Genomic DNA, 27,268 nt, shown 5'->3' with positions numbered 1-27,268 from the left:
TTTTTGTCCATGCGCGATTGTCCGGCGCGCTTTAGTTCCATCACCAATTTCATTGGCTTCCAATATGGAACAGGATTTTGTTTAAGTTATTACTACCGATATACAAAATATAATATGAACATGTTCTACCTTATATATTATAAGTAGGACTGACGAAGATTGTACGTAAGAATTCATTATTAGTGTTTGACTTTTTTTTTTTCTAGTTGGGACTATTATTTATTTTGTATGTGGCTAATATCCAATAAATCCACAATATAAAATAGGAGCAAAAAAGTGATTTACTCAATTATTAAGATAAGTGCTTCTTTTTTTATATATATTTTCCTGCTTGGATATAAAATTTGCAATGGTTGCATTTTTGGTTCACACACTGAAAAGAAAAAAAAAAAAACAGATCTATAAAAATTTAAAAGGGGTTCAGTGATGAATTATACTACCCCATGAGGGATAGTGGCATGAATGTTTGCCTCACCTGGGTGTATGAGGACCCACATTGTCTGTTTATTAAGAACGAACATGCATGTTGGGTGAATAAGTTCACCCTCAACTTAATTTAACAGCCAGTACATACCATTTTATCATCCGTGGAGCTCCTTTCTCGCCGAGTAGAGTTTCTTTTCTTCACACCTATTTCTGCAGTTTCCAGATGGAAGCTTTGTTTAGGTTTCTCTTCACTTCTCTTTTCTTTACCTTCTTGTATCAGATGAGCAATATCTTTCACTCTAGCTGGTCGGGAACGTATTACGCCGACAGAACCTTCAGTACTAGATTTGCTTTTATCGAAGTCGTTCCCATCTGACGTTCTTATGGCACTGCATTTACTTTTAAGTGCTTCATTACTGTAGTCTCTGTTACTTTGGCTGCTGCTTTCAACAGACTTCTCGGTCCGTTGGAATTTTCTCGACAATGCCTTCTGTAATAAGCTATCCGCCGTCACTAGGGATGAAACGGAATTCAAGTTGGCATCAGAATCTGGCTGGAAAGACACTTGATCAGACCCTAACCCATCATCCTTGCGTTTTATATTATGTTGCTGCACTCCCGATAAATCTCTTACTTGCTCCTCGTCGGCAATCTTCGTTATTCTTTTCCTATTATCTCGGGTTTCTAATAGAGGCTCTGAAGATCTCTCAGCAGGGTCGCCTAAATTTTCCCAGTTACGGTGACCGATGTGCGTCTCTTTGGGATTCTGCTTGTTCACGTTTTGGCTAAAGGAATCGATTTTCTTGTTGCTTCCCTGTGAAAAGTCTAGTTTTACATTTGGGGGCTTGTTAGATGTTTCAGCAAAGGTAGAACTAGGTTGTTTTAAATCTTTCTGACTCTTCCAGTTAAGACTATGATGCTTATCTGCATAATTCTTCAAGGATCTAGTCTGCTCCGTATTAAATTGCCTTTGATGGACTTGATCTTCATATTGTGTGCTGTCAATCTCACTGGCTTTCAGTGATTCAGGTTTATAGCTTGCCATTAATTCATCAATGTCAAGGACACTGTATCGATAACTATCTTTGAGCTCAGCTACGAAACCACTGGTATCGTCATTTTTTTTCCATGCAAGTTCTCTGCCGTCTTTTTGTGAAGGCCTAACATAAGCCTCGTAATCTGACAAAATTTTATCTTCGGCATGAGAGTTTGAAATTCTTTCTTTTAACAAAGAATCAACATCTATTTTAGTCGCATTGCCTTGATTTTTGTGAAGAGTTCTCCACCCGCTGTAATCCTCGTCAGGCTTTGGGTTTTCATTTGGCAGATACTGCTTTGAAAAATGTGCAGTTTCCCAATCTTGCCTCTTATCCAGATTCTTGCCGATAGTTTCTAATGAAATGTCTTTATCGGATACAAATGTCTGAGAGTTTTTTCTAGAAGACTCAGACTTCCCTTGATTCGATAACATGAAGTCGTCTTGATTTAAAGGGCACTGGAAAATGTCTTTTCTCTTATTTGAAACCTGGCACGTAACTGCAAAATATGTTGCTTTTGGTTCAGGAACCCTGTCTTGCAATTTCAGGCTCTCTTTAGAGTCTGCTGGCTCTAGGCATTTTTGGTGCTCTCTTGATACAGCACTCTCTGTAGACTGCACAAAATTTGCCCTTCTAAATGAGCTTTTAGTGATGCCTTGAGATGATCTCTTTGATTTCCCATGTGTGCTTGCATCATCGGGTATAGACATCATCCCCAATTGCTCAGAAATATTCAGATCTGTATTAGTACTACCAATTTCACTAACCTTTCCTTCCACTTCTATATGTTCCAATTTACCTTCTCTTTTTTTATTTACTCCTGTACCATCTTCATCATTCCTCGTTCTGTCCAACTCCTGATATTTTTTTAATCCAAACATTCTGGATTCCCCTTTATCAACAGCTCTTAATCCTGTCCTGGGTTGTTCGTCTATGAACAAATCATTGGATGGACTATCTTCAAACCCGGAAATCAGGTGTTTGTTTGCATTGCTTGAAGATACGTATTTATCTATATTATCGCTGGAGTCTGAAGCATCAACCCCATGGACTTTTACTACAATGTTGTCAGAAAAACATTCCAAAACTTTGGGTTTCTCTGGTTTTTCTCCTTGGTTATCCGTACTCATTGCCTTATTTCTTGCGATGCCCAATTGTTTGTCTGTATATGTGAAACTTGATGTTTTCTTCCGTTTCATACTCTGATTGTTCTGCAACTTGACTGGATTATTTATATCTTCCTGTGCAGCAAAAGTTCGGACCGAGGCATGTCTAGGATCTGTGAAACCAGACTTATCGGTAGTTGTTTCTGATATGTTTTTAGGCACTGAACACGGAGCAACGTCTCTAAAATCAACAGCTTCAGCATCTGGAAGACTACAAGACCAATCTGAATGCAGAAGGTTCTCAATCAATTTCTTTGTTTCATTCTCTGGTGTACGAAAAGATGATTTTCGAGATCTCAACGTTACAGCTTTGTCTTCTGCAGCCAGTGTAATGGACTCGCTACTTGCTCTTTCACCAATTGTCTGAATGACTTCATATACTGGCTCTATTCTTTGGTAGTTTAAAGTGTCTTCTATATATTTTGAAGTCCTTTCTCTGAGATTTTCAAGTGAAGAATGATTATGATGAGGAGCCTCATAGAATCTACTGTTTTGGTGGCTATAAGCAATTCTTTGTTCAGGTTCACGAGCTACATTTAAATGTACTTTGTCCTCCAGGTTTCTCCTTTGCAAAGATTCAAGCCCTGAGGAATCCATTGAATCAGACTTTTTGTCAGTCTTACTGGGCAAGTGCGGTGTAGTATCTACAACAAAATATGGCTCTACTGCACCGTGCCGCTGAATATTATGCTCAAACAAAGTGGCTCTCACTGTTCTCAAGTCCACACTTTCTGAAGGAATGGCATGGCTTGGTTCTTCGTCAAGACTGATTGCTTTGGAGAGACAATTTTTATTTGAAAGAGAAAATGGTTTCTCTTCTCTAGAAAAGCTTTCTTTCTCAAAGTGATCCTTTTTCTCCTGTGGGTTGGCCGACTGACTTTTCTTCCAGTGAATCTTTTCAGTCAATGGGTCGCCAAGGCCTGTTCTCCCATGCTTTTCCTCTTTATTCTGAAACAAAGAGGTAAGAGACAATGTCATCTCTTACTTCTGACACACATATGTCTACTACTATAAAGAATTACTGTATCTTTTTAGTAAACAAAAACTTGAAAAGGAAGAAATGGGGGTATAGTCGATCTAAATACCGTTTACAAAATCTCCCCAAACGAGAACTGAACACCCATCAACAAGCACTAAACTCAGGTGTGAGCATTTGGGTGGTGGGCTGTCTGGAGTTATGCTTGTGGAGTGTTTGTTGTCTGATTGTTGTGGTCTGAGGCCGAGTGCTTGAGGTTTGGGTGGGTTTGATTGGGGGGGGGGGTTGGTATTTCAAAATGTCAATTGTGATGGGCATACTCCCATTGGGTTCTTGTATTGTGCAACATTTGCAGGCATAGTTTTCAAGTGCTGTTTTTCTGCCTGCTATGTTTTTTATGCTTACTCTAATCCTGGTTGTATGCTCCCTTTGCAATTGTTAATAAAGACAATTAAAAAAAAACCAAAAAAAAACAACAAAGAAAGAAAGAAAGAAAAAGCCTCAGTTATACAGGTGGGCGGAAAAAAACAAAACCATCCAACTATCCATCCATCATAGACAGAAAAAAACTTTTGTGGCTACTAAATATTTCTAGAGAAGTACAAAAAGAAAAACATGAGAATCAGTCGTATTTCTAATCCCACTGTGCAAAACTGTGCTAGCAGCAAGTACAAGCTTAAACTGCAAGATCAGGGAAGACTATGTGCAGCCAGACTACGATCATTTCGTGGCTGACACGTCACTTCTTCAGGGCTGCAAAGGCTCACTTAGCAGGAAACTGTTTGACGCGCTGCTCCTCTGGGTGTTCAATTCTCTTTTGGGGGAAATTTTGTAAACGGTATTTAGATTGTATCTTTTTAGTGCCATACACATTCACCTGTCTCTATAACAGGGTAGGGCACTCTGGTCCTCGAGAGCCGTATTCCAGTCGGGATTTCCCCAATGAATCTGCATGAGATCTATGTGCATGCACTGCTTTCAACGCATATTCATTGGGGGAAATCCTGAAAACCCGGCTGGAATACGGCTCTCGAGGACCGGAGTTCCCTACCCCTGCTCTATAAGCAAGGTGTACACATTAAATGCAAATACGGTTTTAACTAAAATACTGACTAAACTTATTGTGCAGTTCAGACAATTAAAGCTTTTTCAGCATGTAATGCCCATAGCAGAAAAGGCTTTATAAATTACAAGGACCGCCTAAGGGGTCCTTTTTCTAAAGCTATGGCAAAAGTGGCCTTAGCAAGCCACTTACATACAGCTTTCCTATGCACTAAGGCCGCCTGTGCTGTGGCCAAAAAGTGGCCGACATTTCCATTTTCCCAATTAATGGCCGTGTGCTATCACGACTGGCACACGGCCATTAAACAATGGTACCAAAGGAGCCCGTACAGACACCTATTTCATAGGCCGTAAGGGCCTGCATGCTGTCACGCTAATCGTTTAGCACGCAGCAATGCCTCATGCACTGATCAGCATCACCACGCCCACTCTCTACCTCCGAACACGCTCCTTCAGAGAAAATTAGGAGAAATTTTAATGCACAGTATAAGCATGCAGATAGGAAAATTTACTGTGGGACAGCAGTACACATCCCACCCTAAGCCTGCTCAATGTGTGGTAAACGCGGGCAGTTTAGTAAAAGGACCCCTAAGCATGTTCAATAAAAAAGGTCCATGCACTGAAAAATCATGCATACTTTACATGCACCACACATGTACTTTTCTGGAGATATAGGTTGGACAGAACTGAGGCAGAGTTGTGAGGTACATGTGTATTTTTATAAAATATATAAGTAAAAGGCTTAGGGGCTCATAATTGAAAGAGAAAAACGTCCAAAAACCGGCCTAAGTCGGCACTTGGATGAACATTTCTCAACTACGTCCAAGTGCCGATACTAAAGACGGGTTTTGGACATATTTCTAAACGACCTAGGCCTTCATAGTGCTGCTGAACGACCAAAGCTAAACGGGGCGTTTCAGGAGGAGTGTCAAGGGCGGGAGTTGGGCGGGATGTGGGCCAGCTTAGACTTAGTCGTACAGCATGTATAACCGAAAGTTATACAGCCCACAATCGACGGAACTTGGACATTGTGAATTAGACAATGTAAAACATGGTTAAAGTCACAAAAACCCACCTAAAGTCACCAGATAAGCACTGCAAACACATAAAACAGACCCCCACACACTACCCCAGTGATCGCCGACACCCCTACCCCATAAAAATATTAATCCCATCTTTAAAATTCAGCCTCCAGACCATCATCACCTGGCCGCCTTGGATAGGAAAGCTAAGTCATCCAGCACAGAGGCAGGTTAAGTCATCTTGGGGGTGGGTTAGGGACTCATGGAGAGGAGGACCCATGCCTATAAGCCCCTGTAATCACTGCATTGATACTTAAACATGTGCACTTCCTTATACACCCCCAAAACCCTTTTTTACTGACATAAAAGTGTCTCCTGCAGCCATAAGGGCTATTGGGGTGGTAGATAGGTGGGTCTAGGGGATTTTAGAGGTGGTTTGGGGGGCTCACCATTATCTATAAGGGAGCTGTAGTGAGATGAAGACATAGCACCCTTTTTGTGAAGTTCACAGCAGTGCCTTGTAAGGTACCCCACTATTTAGGTGCCATGTCTGGGTGTTCAGTCCATCATTTTGCAGACCCCTCCCACGTCCCAACAGGGCTTGTTCTAGGCGTTTTGGACTTGGACAAAAAGTTGGACGGAAATGTAGTATAAAGATGGACGATTTAGTGACTTGGACGATCAGATCGGCAGGACATATAATTAGACGATTTTCGAAAGTAAAACAATTTTAGACGTATTTTTCGAAAATGTGTCCTAGGCTGATTTTTTACTTTGGACGACTTGCGAGTTGGATGTAAACGGACTTAGACGTCCCTTTTGATTATGCCCCTCATAGTGTACAAAGGCATTTTGCATTAGGTATATTGTACATTTGAATTTACACACTCCTGGAGCTGGTTCTGGGTACTCATTTTAGGAAAAAAAAAAAGACATGGTAGGGCATTTTCGATATGAGGTCTAAGTTAAATTTGGATGTTTTGGAAAAAACTTCCAGAAATCCAGTACAGAAAAATGTCCATTTTCAAAACAGCCAGACATATTTGTCTTTTATTTTTGAAAATGACCTATGTAAACTTCTATCTTTTTTGACCATTTTCAAAAATAAAAATGTCCACATGAAAAATGCACAAAAGCAAATTTTGTAGACATACCCAGCTACCTTGTCTGAATGCAATAGAGGAATCTCCATCAGCTGAGCCGGCAGGAATTCCCGAAACTGGCTCAGCTGATGGCAAGCCCCCCCCCCTTCCCATCTTTGGGAGGTGGGAAGGTCGTGACCACCGGGGGAGTAAGGGGGGGGTCATGCCTTATACCTATCAGCGGTCACCTTGTCAGTTTGGTCACCTTTGGGGCACTTAGACTTGTTTTACTTTGGTCTAAATCCCAGCATGCACATTCCACCTAGGATGTCCTGGAAAAGCTTCGATTTTTTGCTTCAGGACGTCCAGGTGGAAGCCCGCAAGATTCCCAACCCATAACACACCTGCCAACATGCCCCTTTGAGCTCTGGATGCACAGCAGTTTTAGAAGTGCTACTGAACATCCGGAAAGTTCGTTTTGATTATCGGCACTTGGACTTTCCTGCTATTAGGGCGTCCAAATACCGACTTAGGCAGGTTTTCGGACATTTTAAACATGGTAATATAGTAAATGACGGCAGATAAAGACCCGAATGGTCCATCCAGTCTGCCCAACCATACATGCTCCATAAATTAATTGAGTTTAAATGGTTCTTTTTCTTAGATATTTCTAGGCCGGAAACCCAGAGCTCTACCCAGTAGTGTGCTTAGGTTCCATTTAACTCTGCCTTGTACCTCCCACCTTCCTGCACCTCCTACCTACCTGCACCCGACTTCCTAAGCCACGCCGATTAACTTGTTTATAACCTCTCTATCTCCTTCTTGCCCACTCCCGACTTGCTAAGTTATATTGACTGATTGACTTATTTGTAAATTTCGCTGTAGATGTACAGTCTCTTGTCATATAAACCGCTCTGAACTATTCTGGTACTGCGGTATACAAAAAATAAAGTTATTATTATTATTATCTACTGGAGTCTCCATCAAAGCTCACTCCAGCCCATCTTAACCATCCTCATAGGGTAAAATAGGTGCTGCTTAGACTTACACAAATAGGCCTCCTACTATAAAATTACCCCCTTAATGTACGAGGTAGTCTTTCTGTCCAAAAAAAAAAACTGTCCCAGGGGTATTAATGAAAACTAATGGAGCTCATGAGATGAATTTAAAGTGTTGCCCGTATTTATTGCACAAGAGAAGAGGGATTCGGAGTACAAACCACAAAGGAACACCAAAAAAAAGCACAAAGGGCTGGATTCTGTACACGGCGCCTAGAAAAAGATACTGGCCATGTGTCAGTCGTGCTCGGGCACCATTTACAGAATCAAGCCTAATGGCACCTATCAAAAAACTTAGTTGCTGGTAACATAGGCCAGGGTTTCACTAGCCTACATTGCAGGTGCCTAAGTTCTTTAGAGAATTGGGCCTAGTGGCGCCTATCTCTGACTCCGCCCGCTCCCCCATCACACCCACTTAGATATCGCTAGGCACCATGCAATAGGCACCTACCTTTTACAGAATTGGGTAGGTGACTAATGACCAATTCATTAACTTGTTATGCTATTAAGGTGCCTAAATCAGTGCTTAATTTTAGGCACCTCTTATAGAATCTGGTCCAAAGGGCCTTCAAAGTTCCAGGTAATTCTACTTTAATAATGGACTTTACATGGGACACGTTTTGGCATTTCTGCCTGCATCAGGAATCAGAAAGTCTTGTAGTTCAGTATGGGAGGTGTGAGGCTGATAAACACTGATGGAGAGAGGGACCTTGGGGTGATGGTGTCTGAGGATCTAAAGGCATCTAAACAGTTTGATAAGGTGGTGGCTGTAGCCAGAAGGATGCTAGGCTGTATAGAAAGAGGAATAACTAGCAGAAGGGAAGTGTTGATGCCCCTATATAGGTCATCGGTGAGGCCACACTTGGGACTATTGTGTTCAGTTTTGGAGGCCAAATCTTGCGAAGGATGCAGTCCAGAGGAAGGCAACAAAAATGGTAAGGGGTTTGAACCAAAAGAAGTATGAGAAGAGACTGGAAGACCTAAATATGTGTACACTGGAGGAGGGACAGGGGAGATATGATACAGACATTTAAATACTTGAAAGGTATTAATATAGAACCAAACCTTTGCCGGAAAAGAGAAAATAGTAAAACTAGAGGGCATAATTTGAGGTTGCAGGGAGGAAAACTCTGAAGCAATGTTAGGAAATTCTTTTTCATGGAGAGGGTGGTAGATGCCTGGAATGCCCTTCCGAGGGAAGTGGTGGAGAGGAAAATGGTAATGAATTTAAAAAAGCATGGGATAAACAAAGAGGATCTCTAATTAGAAAATGAAGGATGTAATTTAAAGAACTAAGGCCGGTACTAGACAGACTTGCACGGTCTGTGTACATATGTGGCGACTTGGTGTAGGATGGGCTGGGAAGCGCATCAGTGGGAACTCCACTAATTTGGAACATGAGGATGTTATTGGACAGACTTTATGGTACATATCCTGCAAACAGGATGGTTGGATAGGCTGGAGTGAGCTTGGACGGCAACTTCAACATTTGGAACCTAGGACAATACCAGGTGGACTTTACAGTCTATGACCCAGAAATATTAAAGAAGAGACAAGTTAATCTATTCATGTATTTTTAATGGCTATAACTAATGGGCAGACTGGATGAACCGTTCAGGTCTTTATCTGCCGTCATTTACTATGTTACCTGGCAGAAACCCAAAGAGTAGCAACATTCCAGAGCTGAGATTGTGATGTCATAATGCCTCAATCCACCAATGCCTAAGAGCCAGCCTCAGCAGTGATGTCACAATGGCTTGATTAGATGGCAACTTCAGCAGTTGGAACCTAGGACGATACCAGTTGGAATTTAGTTTACAACCCAGAAATACCAAAGAAGAGACAAGTTAATTTAATCATGCATTTTTAATGGATATAACTAATGGGCAAACTGGACGGACCATTCAGGTATTTATCTGCCATCATTTACTATGTTACTGCGTTACAATGAAAAAAACTTTGCCCAAACTGGTGAAAAAACACACATACACAGTCTAATAGTTAAGCTTCAAGGGAGAGTGTGGCGTAGTGGTCAGAGCTACCGCCTCAGCACCCTAAGGTTGTAGGTTCAAACCCCGCACTGCTCCCTGTGACCCTGGGTAAGTCACTTAAATCATTCATTGCCCTGGGTACATTAGATAGATTGAGAGCCCATCAGGACAGATAGGGAAAATGCTTTGAGTGTGGTTCTATAACTAGCAAAAGCTGGTATAGAAATCCCAATCCCTTTCCCTACAAGTTTTTTTGAATGGCACAACAGAACATACTCGTATAACTGTTAGACTGAGCATGTGTGTTTTTCACCAGTTTTTTCATTGTGACCTCAGTATTTTGATCTTTTGTACTAAACTACAAGACTTTCTGACCCCTGACGCAGGTGGAGATGCCAAAACACGCCCCGTGTCGGGTCCATCATTAAAGTAGAATTATCCGGAACTTGACGGCTTTATGCTTTTTTTTGTGTGCCTGTATTTATTGACCTAAAAAACCTTTCAGACCCAGGTAAGTAAAAATCAGTGAGATAAAATATTTGTTTTAAATTCATTTAACATTTTCTTGAAATTTTTATTTTAAAAACCAACCATCTGGTTCAAACACATCATCATGAATCATAATTAGTAATTATATTCTATGAATATGTTTGCAAACCACATTGTATGGAGAAGAGAGAACAGTTTTGCAGGTAATCCTTAAAGTGCAAAGACAAACAGGGTCAACATACCGAGGATTTGGGGGGGAAAGCAGACAGACTATGAGAGAAGTCTGGACATAAATGCAAATAACAAGGAAAAATTAGAAAACTAAAAACTAAAAAAAATGAAGCATTAGAACATATTTCTGTCATGTTGCCCATGTCATATAAAATCAATCATATTGCGTTCATCTAATCCAGATATATCGATACCACCGTTATATAAAAAAATATTTGATTTCATGATTGCCTTAGCGATCCACCATATTGTTTCCAATTGGAAAGTCAATTCTAGGCTTAATTTTTACGATGGTGGAATTACCTTTGTGTTATCAAAGTATGAGGAAATAATAACATTCAAACAAAATAACATAGCCAGATTCACAAAAAATTTGACCCCTCTTGATGAATATGTAAGGACTCACGTAAATCCTAATTAACTTTACTTTGTATATTAACTATACTATATTTTGCATATTATTATGTATATTTTGGTATCTGCAGCTTATTGTTTTGTTTTATTCTTATACTTTTGTATTTGTAAAATTTCAATAAAATTTCAACTTAAAAATAAAAAAAGAACATATTCCTGAAGTAATGAGGAATAAGTTTCTGATTTTTCAAGTACTCTCCGCTGATTTTAGAGGTCTACTCAACAAATTGTATATGGGGAAAGCCAGCAAAAATGGCAGCATTTGGTGATATTTTTTATAAAAATGCCTTATATGGTAAAAATGCATAGAGTAAAACAAACACAAGATCTGGTTGCTTGAATAAAAGAGTTATCATAAGAGCTCTTCCTACCATTTAGATTGTACCACAGAAAGGCAGTATATCAAATCTCATTACCCTTTACTTCAAAGAATGTGAAGACAACATGTAGGATTCTCCAGGTTATTAAAAATATTCCTATTTGATACTATTTTATTTTCTTAAGGACTTGCCACAGGGCCGATGCTAGTGTATTGAGTGCAGTAGGCGAATCTTCAGCCCTCCTTTTACAAAACCGCGCAAGAGGTTTTTAGTGCCGAAATAATGAGGACAATTCCCACACTCATTTAGCTGGATGAATGGCTATTTAAAAATGGGCCACCCTTCCTGCAGATTAAAAAAAAAGAGAACAGGAAGGCAGCACTCCCCCCCCCCCCCCCGCCACACCAAAGTGTTTGACATGAGTAGAGAAAACTACTCACAAAGCTTCTCAGCTCCATGGAAAACTGAGAACTGATGATCTTGTGAACTGACAGCGGGCAAGAAGGCACCGACGCATCTGTAGTACGGGCAGTCTCAAGACTTTGAATAATTTTTAAAGAGACAGTACACTTGAAAATTGCCCGTACCAGGCTCCATGGATGATGGTCACCCACATGTGAACGCAAAATAAATATGAACTGCGTTTTAAGAAGCGATCCCCATTCCTGGTGTTTTATCCTTCCCCCCCTCCCTTTAATTAATTTGTTTTTAATGATGTAATTATTAACTTCCCCCTCCCCCTTTCCCCTCAGCTCATGTTCGTATTTGTAATTTGTCTATTTAATGTTCAAATTTCCCCCCCCCTTACAAAAATTTATTTTAACCTTTCATTTTTAGCATTGTAAACCGGCCAGGTGCACGTCGATGGTCGGTATATTAAAAATTAATTAAACTTGAAACTATGCTGCCTGCTTGTCCTAAGATAAATATCTTAACATCAGCTCCAAGCTGGCATTAGGTTTCCTATAATGGGGGGGGGGTAGGCTGTTGCTTTTTTTAAAGACGCTATTTCTGAGCATTGTGTGGGAATAGCTAAGCAGCTCGTTTGACTGCATTTACATGCTGTTTGCACTGATCTTCAGCACTCATGCCCTCTGAGCATGTGCCAAGCCTAACAGCCGTCGCTAAACCAGCGCTAATTGACTCTAGCACCGGCGTTAGGTTCTAAACATCGGCCTAAAGGTTAGTTGGAATGCCCCAACATGCCCCACTCCCAAATTAATGTCCCATTTGCAGTTACACATGAGAGAAGTTAGGCTCTCAGGTTACCGAACCGGGTGCAAGTCAGTTAAATGTGTAACTGCTAATTAACGTCAATTACTGCTACTTATCTCCAAGGGTCAATTTACGCAATTAACTAATTATGCATATAACTGACCCTATTTTATAACAGCGTTCAATTGTGTCTAACTTTAGATGTCATATTATAGAATTTAGAGGTATATCCACTCACTCCAAATAATCATTTTTAATCTTTTTTGTGTGCAGACTTTCTAGATGACTAATACAGGAAAAAAAAAATTCAACATTTGATCCGCATTTTACCTTTTCATTTGCGTTTTCTTGTTTATCTTGCTCTTCTTTAGGAGATTCAGTATGCAGTTCAAAAACCGTCTGAGATTTCATTTCATGGGTTGGCGTTTCAGCTGAAAACCTGATGCAAAGATCAAGGTCTCATTTTCAGAAGTTACAGATCACAAACAGAAAACATGTAGACATTCCATGTTAAATTTGATTTCATATTTAGAATACGTTATCCAGAAAAATATAATGTAGACTTGTTTTTGATACAGAGGTATTTGCAGGAATGAATGCCCTTAATACTTCAAGAAATCTTTTAAGCAAGTTAAAAAAAAAAAAAAAACACCCCAAACACCCACCTAATCCTGTTCGTGGTAGGTTGGCATTCGAGTGGACTGCACTACACATGTTTGCAGCCTAACAGCTGCATGGCAAAGCAGTGCAGCACCAAGGGAGTCTAGATATTACATGTTGGAGCTACATGACAGGAAGGAAGCCTAGAAGTGCCACAAATGCCAGAACTGATGCAAGGGGCTGACCACCGCTAATCTTAGACTCTCTCACTAGTTATACTTACTACTCAAGCATAAAACGTAGGGGGTCAATATTCAAAGTGATTTAACCAGCCAGAAATGGTTCCTGGCCAGTAAAATCACTTTTCAGGGCTAACCGGGTCATTTTCAGTACCACTTAACTGGTTAGTGGGGTTGACAATACCCTGTTAGCGCCTAAAGCAAAACCGGACATTTTGGGGTGTTCCAGGGGCAGAGCAGGCACTCGCCTGGTTAAATGCTGATTATATATGTCCAGAAGCTCTTTAGAAATGTTTCTTCGGCATTATGGGCCCTCAGTTTTGGAACAGACTTCCATTGTGTCTTTGATTGGAATTGTTGCTGGATACCAGGTCTGACAATTAAGTTCGCGAACTTGCCTCCATGGCAGCACTGTGCAAGCAGCTTGGTAGAGTTTCGTAACCTTGGTATGTTAGTGGCTCACAGCTGTGTTCATGCCAATGTAGGGCGGTGTTTTGCTCATTATTGTGGTTGCGTGCTTTTGTGTGCCGTTGCAAGAATGTCAGAGCTTGAATTAGACCAGTGACCAAACATTACATGTCCTGTTAAATTTGGCAAGAGTGGAAGTGAAATAAAGGGACATATTAGTCCAAGTTTGTGAGGATAATGCCACGAAGAAAATGTTTTTATGAGCGGAGAGAAAGCATCACTGATGAAGAAAGGCCAGGGCGGCCAGTAATGAGCACAACTGACTATAAAACATTGCAAAAATTCTTTGAGTTGTGCATCAAAATCGTCGGCTGACTGTGAGAAGTAAACATCGATAGAGAAACAGGAAAATCTTAACCGAAAATCTTAGCGTTTGCAAAAATGGTCCCAAAGGAGCTCATAGGTGAACAAAAGAAAAGGAGAGTCAAAGTTTGCCAAGACCGTTTGGAGAGGCAAGATGATGTTTTGGGCCATGTTATCAAGGTACACTAACTAAACCGCGCGGGACATACATGCGCCAACAATGGCGCGCTGACAATCAAGCGCAAGACTTCAGCTAGCCAAATTAAAAGTTACTGTAAATGCTCCAAGGGGGGGGTGTGGAGGGGGGGAACCCTCCCATTAAACTTAGATGTGTTTGCACTCCCTTTGGGGGGGTGGAGGGAGGGGAGGGAACCCCCCTTTACAGAGGAAACAGCCATTTTACCTCATGGGGGGTAATCGTCAATTTCCTCTGTAATGGGGGGATTTCCCCCCCCCACACACACACACACCCCAAGGGAATGCGAACATTTCTAAGTTTAGTGGGGGTTGCCCGACACATACACCCCCTCGGAGCACTTACAGTAACCATTTTAATCTGGCGCGCTGAAGTCCTGCGCGGTTTGTCCCATGCAGTTATGACGCGTCACCTGTTATCACTGGTGATGAAACATGGGTGCACCAATACAGCCATGGAAAAAAAACATCAACGTGCACAATGGAAGTCGGCCAATTTTTCACCACCCAAAAAATTCCGCTAATACAAATCAAGAGTCAAAACGACAATGCGAACCTTTTTTTGATATCAGAGGGATTGTTCATTATGAATTTGTACCAACTGGACAAACAGTTAACCAAGTTTACTATTTGGAAGTGCAGAAAAGGCTGCGTGAAAAAAAGTTAAGACGAAAACAACCCGAACGTTTTGCTAACCACTCATGGCTCTTGCATCACGACAATGCACCAGCTCACACCGCATTGTCTATAGCAGGGGTGTCCAATGTCAGTCCTCGAGGGCCGCAATCCAGTCGGGTTTTCAGGATTTCCCCAATGAATATGCATGAGATCTATTTGCCTGCACTGCTTTCATTGTATGCTAATAGATCTCATGCATATTCATTGGGGAAATCCTGAAAACCCGACTGGATTGCGGCCCTCGAGGACCGACATTGGACACCCCTGGTCTATAGGGAAGTTTTTAGCCAGAAAGCAAACAACTGTATTAGAACACCCTCCCTACTCACCTGATCTGACCCCGATCACATTTTCTTTTACCCGAAGATAAAGGAAGACATTTTGATGACATCCAGGACATCAAGGGTAATATGACAACAGCTGTGATGGCCATTCCAGAAAAAGAGTTCCAAAATTGCTCTTAAGGGTGGACTAGGCACTGGCATCGGTGTATAGCTTCCCAATGGGAATACTTCAAAGGTGGCCATAGTGATATTCATTAACACCAGTTAATCAAAATATGCTGATGTAATTTATATCACAATGGGGATTCTCAGAACATCATCCTGACCATTAAGGTTACTCTTCACTGATTCTACCCAATGACTGTAGGCGATATATTTTACTTTTATACTTTTTATACTCCTGAAGTATTTAGGCAACTGACCTGTACAATCTTATTCCACAATAACTGATCTCTAGAGCTGTTAATCACTAGCTTTTAACTTTGTTAATTCTTCTCAATTTGTAGCATCTTTTAATCATTGTAAACCGCATAGAACTTCACGGTCCTGCGGTATATAATCTATTCAAACTCTACTGCATATTATTCAAAACATTAAACGGAACGGCACCCACCTACCTAAACAACCGCCTAAACAGGAACCTCTCATCCAGCCAGAGGAGAACCCAGTCCCCTTTCTCCTAACCCCCCTTTTAAAGGAACCAAGCGCAAAAAGATGTACGACAACCTACTAGCAACACATGCAGCTAAATTGGACCCCTCAGTCACCAACTTACTGACAGCATCAACTGACATCAAAGCTTTCCGAAAAGAAATCAAAACCCTGCTATTTAAGAAATTCATCCAAATGTACCAACCCCTTTTTCTTTTCCCCTCTCTCCCCCTCCCAGTATCCTCCCTTCAAAATTGTTTCAAACCTAACGTTCTTAATTGTATTCATCTTCCTGGAAACGTCTAGCTATCTTCTTGATGTATTAGGCCCAATGTCTTTAATTGTATCCCTCATCCTGGAAATGTCCAGTTATCTTTTGATGTAATCCGCTTAGAATTGCAAGGTACAGGCGGAATAGAAGTCATTAATGTAATGTAATGTAATGTAATGTAATTTTTAATACTGAATTCTCCAATAGTATTTCATAGATATTGGTACTGTGTTGCACAGGTTTTCATTTCATTTCATTTCTTATGGGGACCAGTGCAACAACAGCATAAAGCTAAGTCAAGCATTATTTGCATCAAAAATGAAATTAAATTGGAAATGAAATGAAAGAAATTGAAATGAAAATCTATGCAACACAGTACCAATATCTAGGAAATCCTAGTGGAGAATTCAATATTAAAAATGAAATTAATATAAAATCAATTAAAGAAAAATATTAAAAGTACTAGTATTTTAGCCCGTTACATTAACGGGTGCTAGAATATATGTCTGTCTTATCTTTATTTCTGTCTCTCTCTCTGTCCCGCTGTCTTTCTTTCTGTCTGTCTCTCTCCCTGGCCCCCTTTGTCTGTCTGTCTTTCTGTGTCTCTCCCTGTCCCTGTGTCTTTCTTCTTTTCTTTCTGTCTCCCTTCCTCCCGCTGGTGCTAGAATATATGTCAGTCTTTCTTTCTGTTTCTCTCCCTACCCCTGTCTTTTTCTTTCTGTCTCTCTTTCTCTCTCTCCTTCCCTGGCCCCCTTTGTCTGTCTGTCTCTCTCCCTGCCCCTGTCCCTTTCTTCCTATCTACTTCCCTACGCAGCAGCCACAGCTTTCCCTCTCCCTCCATTTCCCTGTGCATCAGCATTTTCTCCCTCAGTCTAGCTCCCCTCCTGTCCGCCGGCAAGACCGCAAGAGAGGAGCCTGCACGGACCAAACAGTCTGAGCCCCGACCAGCTTAACTTTCCGGTGGCACCTCTCACGATCGCCGCCTTCTCCAACGCAGGAGAGGCTCGTGAGAGGAGCCGCTGCAGCGTCTTTTAAGTTAAAAATAAACTTCGGCCCGGCCTGTAGATCAGGGGTTTCTCGGGCTGACCGCCACCCGCTGCTGGTGGCTCCATGCTTGCCTGCCGTGGCCTGCAGCCGCCGACAGCCGCTGCAGCCTGCAGTCGCCGACAGCCACCACAGCCTACAGCTGCCACGGCCTGCAGCCACCTCGGGAGAAGAGAGAATGAGAGAGAGATTCGCGCACATGCGCACTCCTACCTGCGGTGCCCTACAGTGCACGGAAAACGGGAGCACGCAGGTGGGAGTGTGCATGCGCGGCTTAGGGTTTTATTATATTAGATAAAAGTAAAATATATCACATAATTGGGTAGAATCGGTGAAGAGTGCTGTCGCGCTGTAGCTCAATGGTCAGGGTGGTGTTCTGAGAATCCCCATTGTGATATAAATTACATCAGCATGATATTTTGATTAATTGATGTCACTGAGTTTTAGTGATTGACATATTAGTGAATGATTTTCATAGTGATATTCAGCAATGAGGTATGTAGCACTTTTTCTAGGATGGGATCGCGAACTTAGGGCTCCTTTTACAAAGGTGCGCTAGCAGTTTTAGCGCGCGCTAAAATGCCCCGCGCGCTAGCCGCTACCGCCTCCCTTTAAGCAGGCGGTAATTTTTCGGCTAACGCGCGCGCTAATCTTGTGCGTGCGCTAAAAACGCTAGCGCACCTTAGTAAAAGGAGCCCTTAATTATCAGAGCTCATAAATTTAAGTTGGGATTAAAAACCCACCTGTTCGTGCGGGCTTTTCCCGATTGATCTGCTACGGTGCAGTGTACCTTGGTTGGGACCTGACTGATCCAGAATCCTGCATTTTATTTTATTTTCATCTTTGCTTTATTCTTCCTCCTTTTACTCCATTATAGTGATGGGTTGCGATTTATTTCTCTAGATCTGGATGTCATACGTTTTCTTTGCTGCCTGTTCCTTTTTTCTTGCTGGTTATTGCAGTTCTGTTCTGCCTTTCATGATTATTATTGTGAACCACTCAGAAACATTGGTTAATGGTATAATATAACAAATTTAAATAAACTTGCAAACTTAACCAGCCACAGTCACTGTATGAATAAGATCGTATAAAAGTCAGTCCTATCTTTATGCGGTGCCCCATAGCCAGTTAAGTGAGGAATATTGCACTACCGCTTACGCATTAGCTGGTTCCTCAAACCCGGAAATTCAATGCTGAAGCCTGGACATGGCTCAATAATGAATTTCTGAGCTTTGATGCCAGAAGCAGGTTCAAAGAAGAGCGACCAAGATGGTAAAGGGGATGGAACTGCTCTCATATAAAGAAAGACTAAAAAGGTTAGGGCTCTTCAGCTTGGAAAAGAGAAAGCTAAGGGGAGTCTACAAAAATCCCGAGTGGTATAGAATGGGTAAAAGTGGATTGGTTTTTTGTTTGTTTTTTTTTTACTCTTGTCAAAAATTACAAAGACTAGGGGGGACACTCAAAGTTACAGGGAAATGCTTTTAAAGCCAATAGGAAGAAATAATTTTTCACTCAGGGAATAGTTAAGCTCTGGAACGGGTTTGCCAGAGGTTGTGGTAACAGCGCTTAACATAGCTGATTTTAAGGAAGGTTTGGACAATTTCCTGGAGGAAAAGTCCATAGTCTGATATTGAGACAGACTTCGGTGAAGCCACTGCTTGCCCTGGATTAGCGGCATGGACTGTTACTACTCTTTGGGTTTTTGCCAGGTACTAATGACCTGGATTGGCCACCGTGATGAAAGGCTACTGGGCTAGACGTACCATTCATCTGGCACTGTAAGGCTATCGTTATGTTCTTAGCAGGCAGTAAAATACTGTACACTGCAGTCTAACCTTAATCTTCTTCTGTATTCCTCTGAGTTCTCTGTATATGGGAACATTATTTGCCATTATGATAACTCTCTTCTATGTAACTCCTCATGGTATGCACGGGTTCTTGATATTGTAAATCGCCTTGATCCTTTATAGGCATAGAGCAGTGGTCTCAAACTCGCGGCCCAGGGGCCACATGCAGCCCGCCAGGTACTATTTTGCGGCCCATGGTCTGTACTAGTGCTGCCCGCTCTTTGCAGCATCCTCCAGCTTCCCCCCCTGGTCTCCCGCTCTTACCTTCAGATAAATACCGCAGCCTGCAGAAAGGATTGCCGGTGCTGTAACGATCCTTGCAAGCTGCCGTCGTCCTCAGCAGCACGTTCCCTCTGCTGCGATCCTGCCCCCAACGTCAAGAGGAGAAGCGGGACCGCAGCAGAGGGAACGTGCTGCGGAAATCCTCTCTGCAGGCTGTGGTAATTAGCTGAAACTAAGAATGGGAGGCCAGGGGGGGGAAGATGGAGGACGCTGCAAAGAAGGGGGGAACATGCAGGTCTTCGGGGGGGTGGGGGGAGATTTATAAACTATAAAGAGTTTTACCTCATGCAAAATTGTCATTTCTTTAATAAGACATTAACTATTTTTTCTGCGGCCCTCCAAGTATCTAACAAATCCAAAATGTGGCCCTGCAAAGGGTTTGAGTTTGAGACGACTGGCATAGAGCGATCCGCAAATCCTAGATTAGAATACAGATCCCTTAATTTCTAACAAATTTAACTCTCATTTCCTATTTGATGTGCAAGTGAAAATCCCCCAATTTTTTTTTTTGTTTCTCTTCTCACACCTGCCTCTTACCAATGCCATGGTCAACTCATTTCTGTAATTGACTCCAGGGAAAGCTCAATTCATAATGAAGGATGAGAAGCCAATGAAGGATGAGAAGCAGAAACTTAGGTTAAAGTACTTCAGCCATACCATGCAACACAATGAAGGGAAACTACATATGTGACAAAAAAAATAAAGGATATGACTGTGGATAAAAACTGTGGATAAAAACCATCTTGTAGTCCCAGTTTTATTGCTGGTGAACCTGGAAACCGATGACTCTTGTCTAAGGCACATACCACAGTGTTAAGCCACTAAGAAAACTACAGGAAACACCTCATGTCTTAAAAACACATTTTGTATCTGATTTGGCACAACAGGCTCACATTTACCGTATATTCTCGAATATAAACCCTTCTGAGTACTGTATAGACCAGGGGTGTCAAAATCCCTCCACAAATGAATATGCATGAGTTCTATTAGCATACAATGAAAGTAGTGCATGCAAAAAGATCTCATGCATATTCATTGGGGAAATCTTGAAAACCCGACTGGATTGCGGCCCTCGAGAAGGGACTTTGACACCCCTGGTATAGACCAAGACACTATTTTTACCCCCCTTTTTAGGGGAAAATGATAACAGATATAAACTGAGGATTAGTAGTCATCCAGAAATTCCTACCCACCCACCATCCCTCCTGGTGGTGTCCCTCCTCCATCCGAACGGCACCAGCAGTTCCCCCACCGTCAGACTCCCGATCCAACAATTTCCTCGCTGGCAGCACACCCTTCCCCCACCCAAAAGAGGGAACGCCCACCCCCCTCTCCTGGACCTAGCGGTAGGCCCCCCAGGCCTACCGTGCTTCCCTGGTGGTTTAGCAGGGCGCTGGAGAAAGAGCAATTCTCACTGCCGAGATTCCCAGCGGGCAGTCTCGCGAGACTGCTGCTGGAAGGCTTGGCAGCCATTTCCAGCACCGAGAGAGCACTGGCAGTAGCGAGTGAGAATCGCTCCTGCCCCAACACCCCGCTAGACCACCAGGGAAGCACGGTAGGCCTGGGGGGTCCTACCACTGGGTCCAGGAGGGCGGTAAGCCATATCTCTTCAATGTGGGGTGAAGAGAAAGGGAGGGGCATGCTGACAGCGGGTAAATTGCCAGATTGGGGTGGGGGATGGAGGTAGACAGTGGGGGAACTGCCAGTTCTGGGTAGAGAAGAAAGGACACTACTGGGTGGTAGACTTCAATATAAACCGATACCCCCATTTGAGGGCCATAGTTTTGGGCCAAAATCTTGGTTTATATTGTATTTGAGTATACATGGTATGTAAAATCATCCATTGTTTATATACATTGTTTATATCCATTGTATAGTATACAGTTTGTATACTATACAAACTGTATTTCAGCAATGACCACCTTTTATTAAAGACCATCAGCCAAAGAACACGTTACATCAATTCACTCTGACGTGCTCCTCCTGAGCCTTAGCTTGAACGTCGTTAGGCAACTAAAACTAATTAAGTTCCCATACAAACTTTACTCCTAGGAAGTCTCTCTCCCCATCCTCCCCCCACCCCCAGACATCACATGGCAGGATGAGGATGTGAACTGCTGTACATCAGGTCACTGCATCCTCTTCTGCTGCAGCTGATTAGGGGAACTGTGAAGCTATAGGGAGGCTCATGTTGTTTACCTAAACAGTTGGGTCAAAGCCAGCAAAGGAAGAGGAGAAAGTGGCCTGATGTGCAGAGGCTCACTTCCTTCTCCTCTTCCTGCCATATGATCTCTGTGGGACAGGGGGCGATAGAGCAGCTGAGAAGCCATGAGGAAGGAGGCCCAGACCAAGGCAAGAGTGCTATGGGGAGGGGTAGAGTAAGGTGACAGTGAGCAATGGGAGGACAGAGGAAGCTGACTGTGCTATGGGAAGAAGGGGGTAGAGCACCAAAGAAAGGTGAGCATGTACCCTGTGGTTTGGGGCGGGCAGTGAAAGCTGGGAGGTTGTGCCATGGGGAGGTCTTTTTTTTTTTTTTTTTTTTTTTGGGGGGGGGTAAGATAAAAAAGAAGGGGCTACGCAAAGCTAAGACAGTGCATCGATTGAAGGGATGAGAGGTGAGGAGAGAGAGCCAAGTGTGTGCCAGTGGTGTGGGGAGAGATCAAGCTTGAGGGTGTGCGAAAGATACAATGATAGCTGGGGGAGGAGCAAAAATGAGAGGTGAAGGTGCGTGCACCTAAGGAGAGGAAGAATTGCATGCTGGAGAAGACTTGGGGGGCAGAATTAGGGGTCTTGCTAGGCGTTAAGAGGGAGAGAGAACTGCAGCTGGATTGAGGCGGAAAGGGGAGATGACTGGAACTTGAGGAGGGAAATGGCAAGAAAGACTTTCAGACCTTAGGGTGGGAAAATTCTTTGCAAAAAAAGACTACAAATAAAATCCAATGCAAAATTTTACAGAATTTTAAAGTATTTTGCGCAGAATTTTCAAAACAACTTTTATGCAGAATTCCCCCAGGAGTAAGACTTCCGTTAGTGTTCTTTCATTTTATTGTTTTAAATTAGTGCATCTTTGGGCTTCAAAATAGGCGAGGAAGGAAGCAAAAGTTTTAAGATGAACACTAACATTTCAAAGCAACCTAATTAAGGTTTTAGAAGTCGGGATGATAGTGAATCCTAGTCTGCATATTTTATAAATACAGTGGTACCTCGGTTTACGAGTGCACCGGTTTGCGAGTGTTTTGCAAGACGAGCAAAACATTTGCAAAATCGGTGCTTCGGAAACCCAGCATGGCTCGATTTACGAGCACCTCCCCCCCCCCGCAATCCGGCCCCCCTGCCTCAAACCGGCACCCCCCCCGCCTTGATCCGACCCCCCTCCCGACACGATTGGGCACCCCCGCCACGATCCGACCCCCCCACCACGATTGGGCACCCCCCCGCCGCTTCTTACCCTCATCTGGGCACTCTTGAAAATCGGCTTTCTCCTCTGCTGGGCCTTGAGCATCTGAGCATGCTCAAGGCCTGCGAGTTCACGTTCAGAACGTGCTCAGATGCTCAAGGCCCAGCAGAGGAGGAAGCCGATTTTCAAGAGTGCCTAGATGAGGGTAAGAAGCGGCGGGGGGGGGGGGGTGCCCAATTGGGGGGTGCCGGTTCAAGGCAGGGGGGTGCCTTCGAGGGGAGCAATGCCGGTTCTCAGGGGGGGGGGAACGCATCAAAGCGAGTTTCCATTATTTCCTATGGGGAAACTCGCTTTGATAAACGAGCATTTTGGATTACGAGCATGCTCCTGGAACGGATTATGCTCGTAATCCAAGGTACCACTGTAATATGAAATCAGACACCACCAGTTCATATAAAAATCAACACACACACAGTAAAATGTCTCTCTCCAGTACTTACATCTTTGTCAAGTCTGCAGAGAGTGGCCGGGTTCTCAATGATTTCCGAAGACTCCCTGGTTTAGCTTCCACGTTTTCTGCTGTAAATTCTTTAATTCTCTTTTGAATGTCAACATTTCCCTTTTCCCTTTCAGCGGAAGCTGGCTCTGTGCTTACTGGAGAGGAATTGCTCACTGCAAGGAGTAGACTTATGCGTCTTTGGATTGAGCCACCTGGACTTTTGGTCTCCTCTTTTCGTCCGATACTGGCTGGCTTTTCACCAAAGCCTGGGGCAATATCTGTTGTATTTGAAAGTGTCCGTTCTTTAATTGATTTGCTTGTGTCATTTGGAGCCATTTTGTGTTTTTCCAATTTGTGTTCATCCACCAGCACATCAGTTTCTCTCTCATTTTCTTCTTTGTCACTTTTATATTTACTTTCCCATTTGCTTGTACTCTCCCCTAAAGTGTTTATAAGCAGTTCCTTGGTTGTCACAGAAATTAATCCAGCCGCATCCTTTGACAGAACCTCTCGTTTCTCCTCACCCAACTGGAAGTCATCGTTTTGTTTATTACTTTTAAAGCTATGCTTAAAAGATTCATTCTTTCCCTTAAACTGTATTCCTCCATCTTTGGATATAATTTTAGTTTTTTCTTGTGAAAATCTGTTGACAGAATTTAATAATGGTATGTTTTCCTTGGTTTCCTCAGAGGTATGGCTGGTTTTCTTTTGTGGAGGTGTGGACTTGCTTTCAAATTTTGCAGTTAAGTCCACAGACAGGGGTCTTGGTTTTCTAACCCACAATTTATCAGCTGTGTACACCAAAGACACTTCTTCAGAGATGCCTCTGTTTTCAAGTTGTGAATCTAAATCTTTCAGCGATTCCAAAAACACAGCAGACACTGGCCTATGCTTTGTCCTTAACTGTACTTTAGCAGATGAAGTCTCTTCACTGGTCACAGATTTATCATTCGTACAAGAATACTTATTTTCACCAGTTCTATGAGGTTCTACAGAACCCGTGTTGGTCCTTGGAGACCCTGACATTTCATTGTAAAGGGCAACTTCAGACTTTTGAGAAACTGGTGATAATGTAGGAATTACTTCATACTGGGAAATAGACTGACACTCTTTTCTTGGTGTAACATCAACAGGTTTTTGTTCTCCAGTAATCTCAGTACCAGAAGTTAAACTATTTGTTTCTGGCATAGAGTAAAATATTTTTTTAGCTCTGAAGATGTTGTTCCCTCTAGTGTCAGCATCATTTAAATTTTGGTCTATTGAAGGAGCATTCCCATTTAACTCTTCATCTGGTGCTGCTTGTCCTGGCTTGCCATGCAACGAGGACTTGATAAGGCTATTCTGTTTTGGAGCTGTAATGGGTATTTTCCTAACTTCAAAAGAATCTGAAGGCTTAAATGGTTTAGGGGAGATTCTCGGTCGTAATCCAGGTGTAGATGCGATTGATGGTTTCAAAGCACTCCCAAGTCTACTCTTCTCTTCTACAATGAGCAGGGGAGGAGGATTTGACAATTCACTTGCTTTATTGCTTGCATCTGAAAGAGGGCCAATATAGGTGCATTGTGATATTCTCTCATTTGTAATTTCACTCAGGTCAGTCAAACTTGTCATGGTTGTTAGTGGGGACTTTACCTCTACTTCTGTTGCCATCGCTGTAATTAGTTATCCTTCCATTCAAAAGTTCAATGTCAGAAAGTACATCAAGCTTTAAAAAAAGAGTAGAAAATAAAACATGTTAGAGGTGTGTTTGGTTAATACATGAAGTGAAACAGAAAATGCTTTAAGGTCTCACTTTGGAATGGTAAGATATGAGCTCTTGAAATGCAGGTAATGGCACTGGACATCATAGCATAGAGCAAATAGTCTTCAGGGAGGGAAATAAAATGTTAAAATCGATTACAGCCTTTTCTCATTCCTAATCTCTTTAACACATTAAGTTCACCTCAGGCTGGTCAGAGAAAAACAGAGCCGACTTCAGAAGCTTGTCACAGCCTGATGGATAAAGGAAGGAGTTATACAGGGGACCGAAGTATCATTGGTGGCCTCTTAACAGGGTCGTGGGAAATGCAGTTGGTACTTTCCTAGGCGTACTCCACATTTGTCTCTCAGCATTCGGCGCTAGTGCCATAATTTAAGTTAGAAGCAGGCTGGCAAATGGAGATAAAACAAATGCTAACCTTCAAATGCAAACAAAAGCCAGACATATCCGTAAATGTTACACTGCCAAATCTCTTTCCACACAAGACATAAAAATCTGCAAGAATTCTAAAAATAAGATTTAATCATTTTATGAAGATGCAACAGGAATACAGTATAACAGAAAAATCTAGGTTTTCAGGATATTTTCTAGCATAATAATCGCCAGGGTCCACTATAAATGCGCCTGTTTAACTTTCAAAATCCTATATGGTATCCTCCCTCCCTTTATCCCTCTTTCTTGGAATTCCTCAAACCCTAATACCACCAGATCCTCCCACAAATTAAAACTATCCTTCCCCTCGCTAAAAGGCATTTCCCACACAGGAAAGCTAGGGACCTCCCTCCACTTCAAAATCACTGAGCTCTGGAACAACCTTACCTCCCCTCTTCGGAACTTGAGCTCTCTCCAAGTTTTCCGCAAACATCTGAAAACCTGGCTTTTCTCAAAAAATGTAAGTCTCCCTCCAACTTAGGAATCAAGGAAACTCTTATATCTTGGCATCCCAAGTCCTGTAAATTTTCTTCACACTTCTACCTCTAACCCTCTGTTGTAGTTCCTTCCTATTTCTCCTACTGTAAACCGCGTCGAGCTCTACGAACGTGGAGATGATGCGGTATACAAACCTAAGAATTAGATTAGATTATCCAGTGCTGTATTACTGTTTTTAAAAAAGTATGTATTAGTTAACTAAGGCCCTCTTTTACTAAAGCCACGTTAGGGGTTTCTACCGTGGCCCAGGGTTCTAAATGCTCCGACGTTGCTTCAGTGCTCATAGGAATTCAATGAGCGTCGGAAAAGGGTTGGTGCATTTAGCGCCCCGGGCCACAGTAGAAACCTCTATTGCTGCTTAATAAAAGGGGAGAAAAAGCAGAAAAACAACGCAGTAGTAATTATTTAAATAAACCACACAGTCTATGTATTCATTATGTGTGCTTTAGAATATCCATTGTCCATAATATCTAATCTATTCTTCCATTTGTGCGTCGCACATACCTATACAGGCTCAAGGCGACAGATCAAGGAGGAAGGGGGAAAGTAGCAGGAGAGAGGGTATGGAGAAGATAAGATAGGGGACACAGAAGAAGGGGGAGTTATACAGAAACTAAAACTGTTAATTGTCAAAGAGGTGGGCCTTCAGGTTTTTTTTATTTATTTTATTTATTAAATTTTCTATACCGTTCTCCCAAGGGAGCTCAGAACGGTTTACATTAATTTATTCAGGTACTCAAGCATTTTTCCCTGTCTGTCCCGTTGGGCTCACAATCTACCTAATGTACCTGGAGCAATGGGGGGATTAAGTGACTTGCCCAGGGTCACAAGGAGCAGCGTGGGTTTGAACCCACAACCCCAGGGTGCTGAGGCTGTAGGTTTAACCACTGCGCTACACACTCCCCACGAATGTGGTGTCGTTTGTCTCTGTCCCGATAGCTTCTGGTAGGTCATTCCAGGTTTTTACACCCAGATAAGTTAGCATAGAGTGGAAAATTCACTTGTAGTGAAGGATTTTTTTGGATGGCAGATTTAGTTGGATTCTGTTAAGGATTCTTTTTGATGTTGACCATACATTAGAGAATAATTGGATGAGCATCCTTATAGGATCTGGTGTAGGATACATGACGATTTGAAGATTATTTGGGATAATATTGGGAGCCAATGTAGTTGCCTGATGAAGGTTGTAATTGAGTTAAATTTATTTAATTTGTAGATTAATCTAACTGCTGTGTTCTGAATGGGTTGTAGTTTGTGGATGATAAAAACTAGAGTTAGAAGGAAAGGTTCTCCTTTTTTGTGGATGGTACAAAGATCACCAACAGAGTGGAC

General features: G+C 42.3%; 1 protein-coding gene across 3 annotated transcripts in view; it reads right to left on the bottom strand.

Annotated features, from left to right (window-relative positions):
- KIAA1671 (KIAA1671 ortholog) overlaps positions 1–27,268 on the bottom strand; it is a 282,787-nt gene that overhangs the window by 181,868 nt on the left and 73,651 nt on the right. For all 3 annotated transcript variants that reach the window (XM_033955255.1, XM_033955254.1, XM_033955253.1), the window contains exons 2-4: positions 23,249–24,952; positions 12,820–12,928; positions 575–3,577 (exon numbers count right to left, since the gene is read on the bottom strand). In XM_033955255.1, the coding sequence (XP_033811146.1) occupies positions 575–3,577; positions 12,820–12,928; positions 23,249–24,897 (4,761 nt within the window). In that variant the 5' untranslated portion in view covers positions 24,898–24,952. The remainder of the gene's footprint in view (positions 1–574; positions 3,578–12,819; positions 12,929–23,248; positions 24,953–27,268) is intronic.

The sequence above is a fragment of the Geotrypetes seraphini genome, chromosome 8 (assembly GCF_902459505.1).
Source record: "Geotrypetes seraphini chromosome 8, aGeoSer1.1, whole genome shotgun sequence".
Lineage (NCBI taxonomy): Eukaryota > Metazoa > Chordata > Amphibia > Gymnophiona > Dermophiidae > Geotrypetes > Geotrypetes seraphini.
Note: the sequence above shows the minus strand (reverse complement) of the source record. Positions and strands in the feature narration are given on the sequence as shown.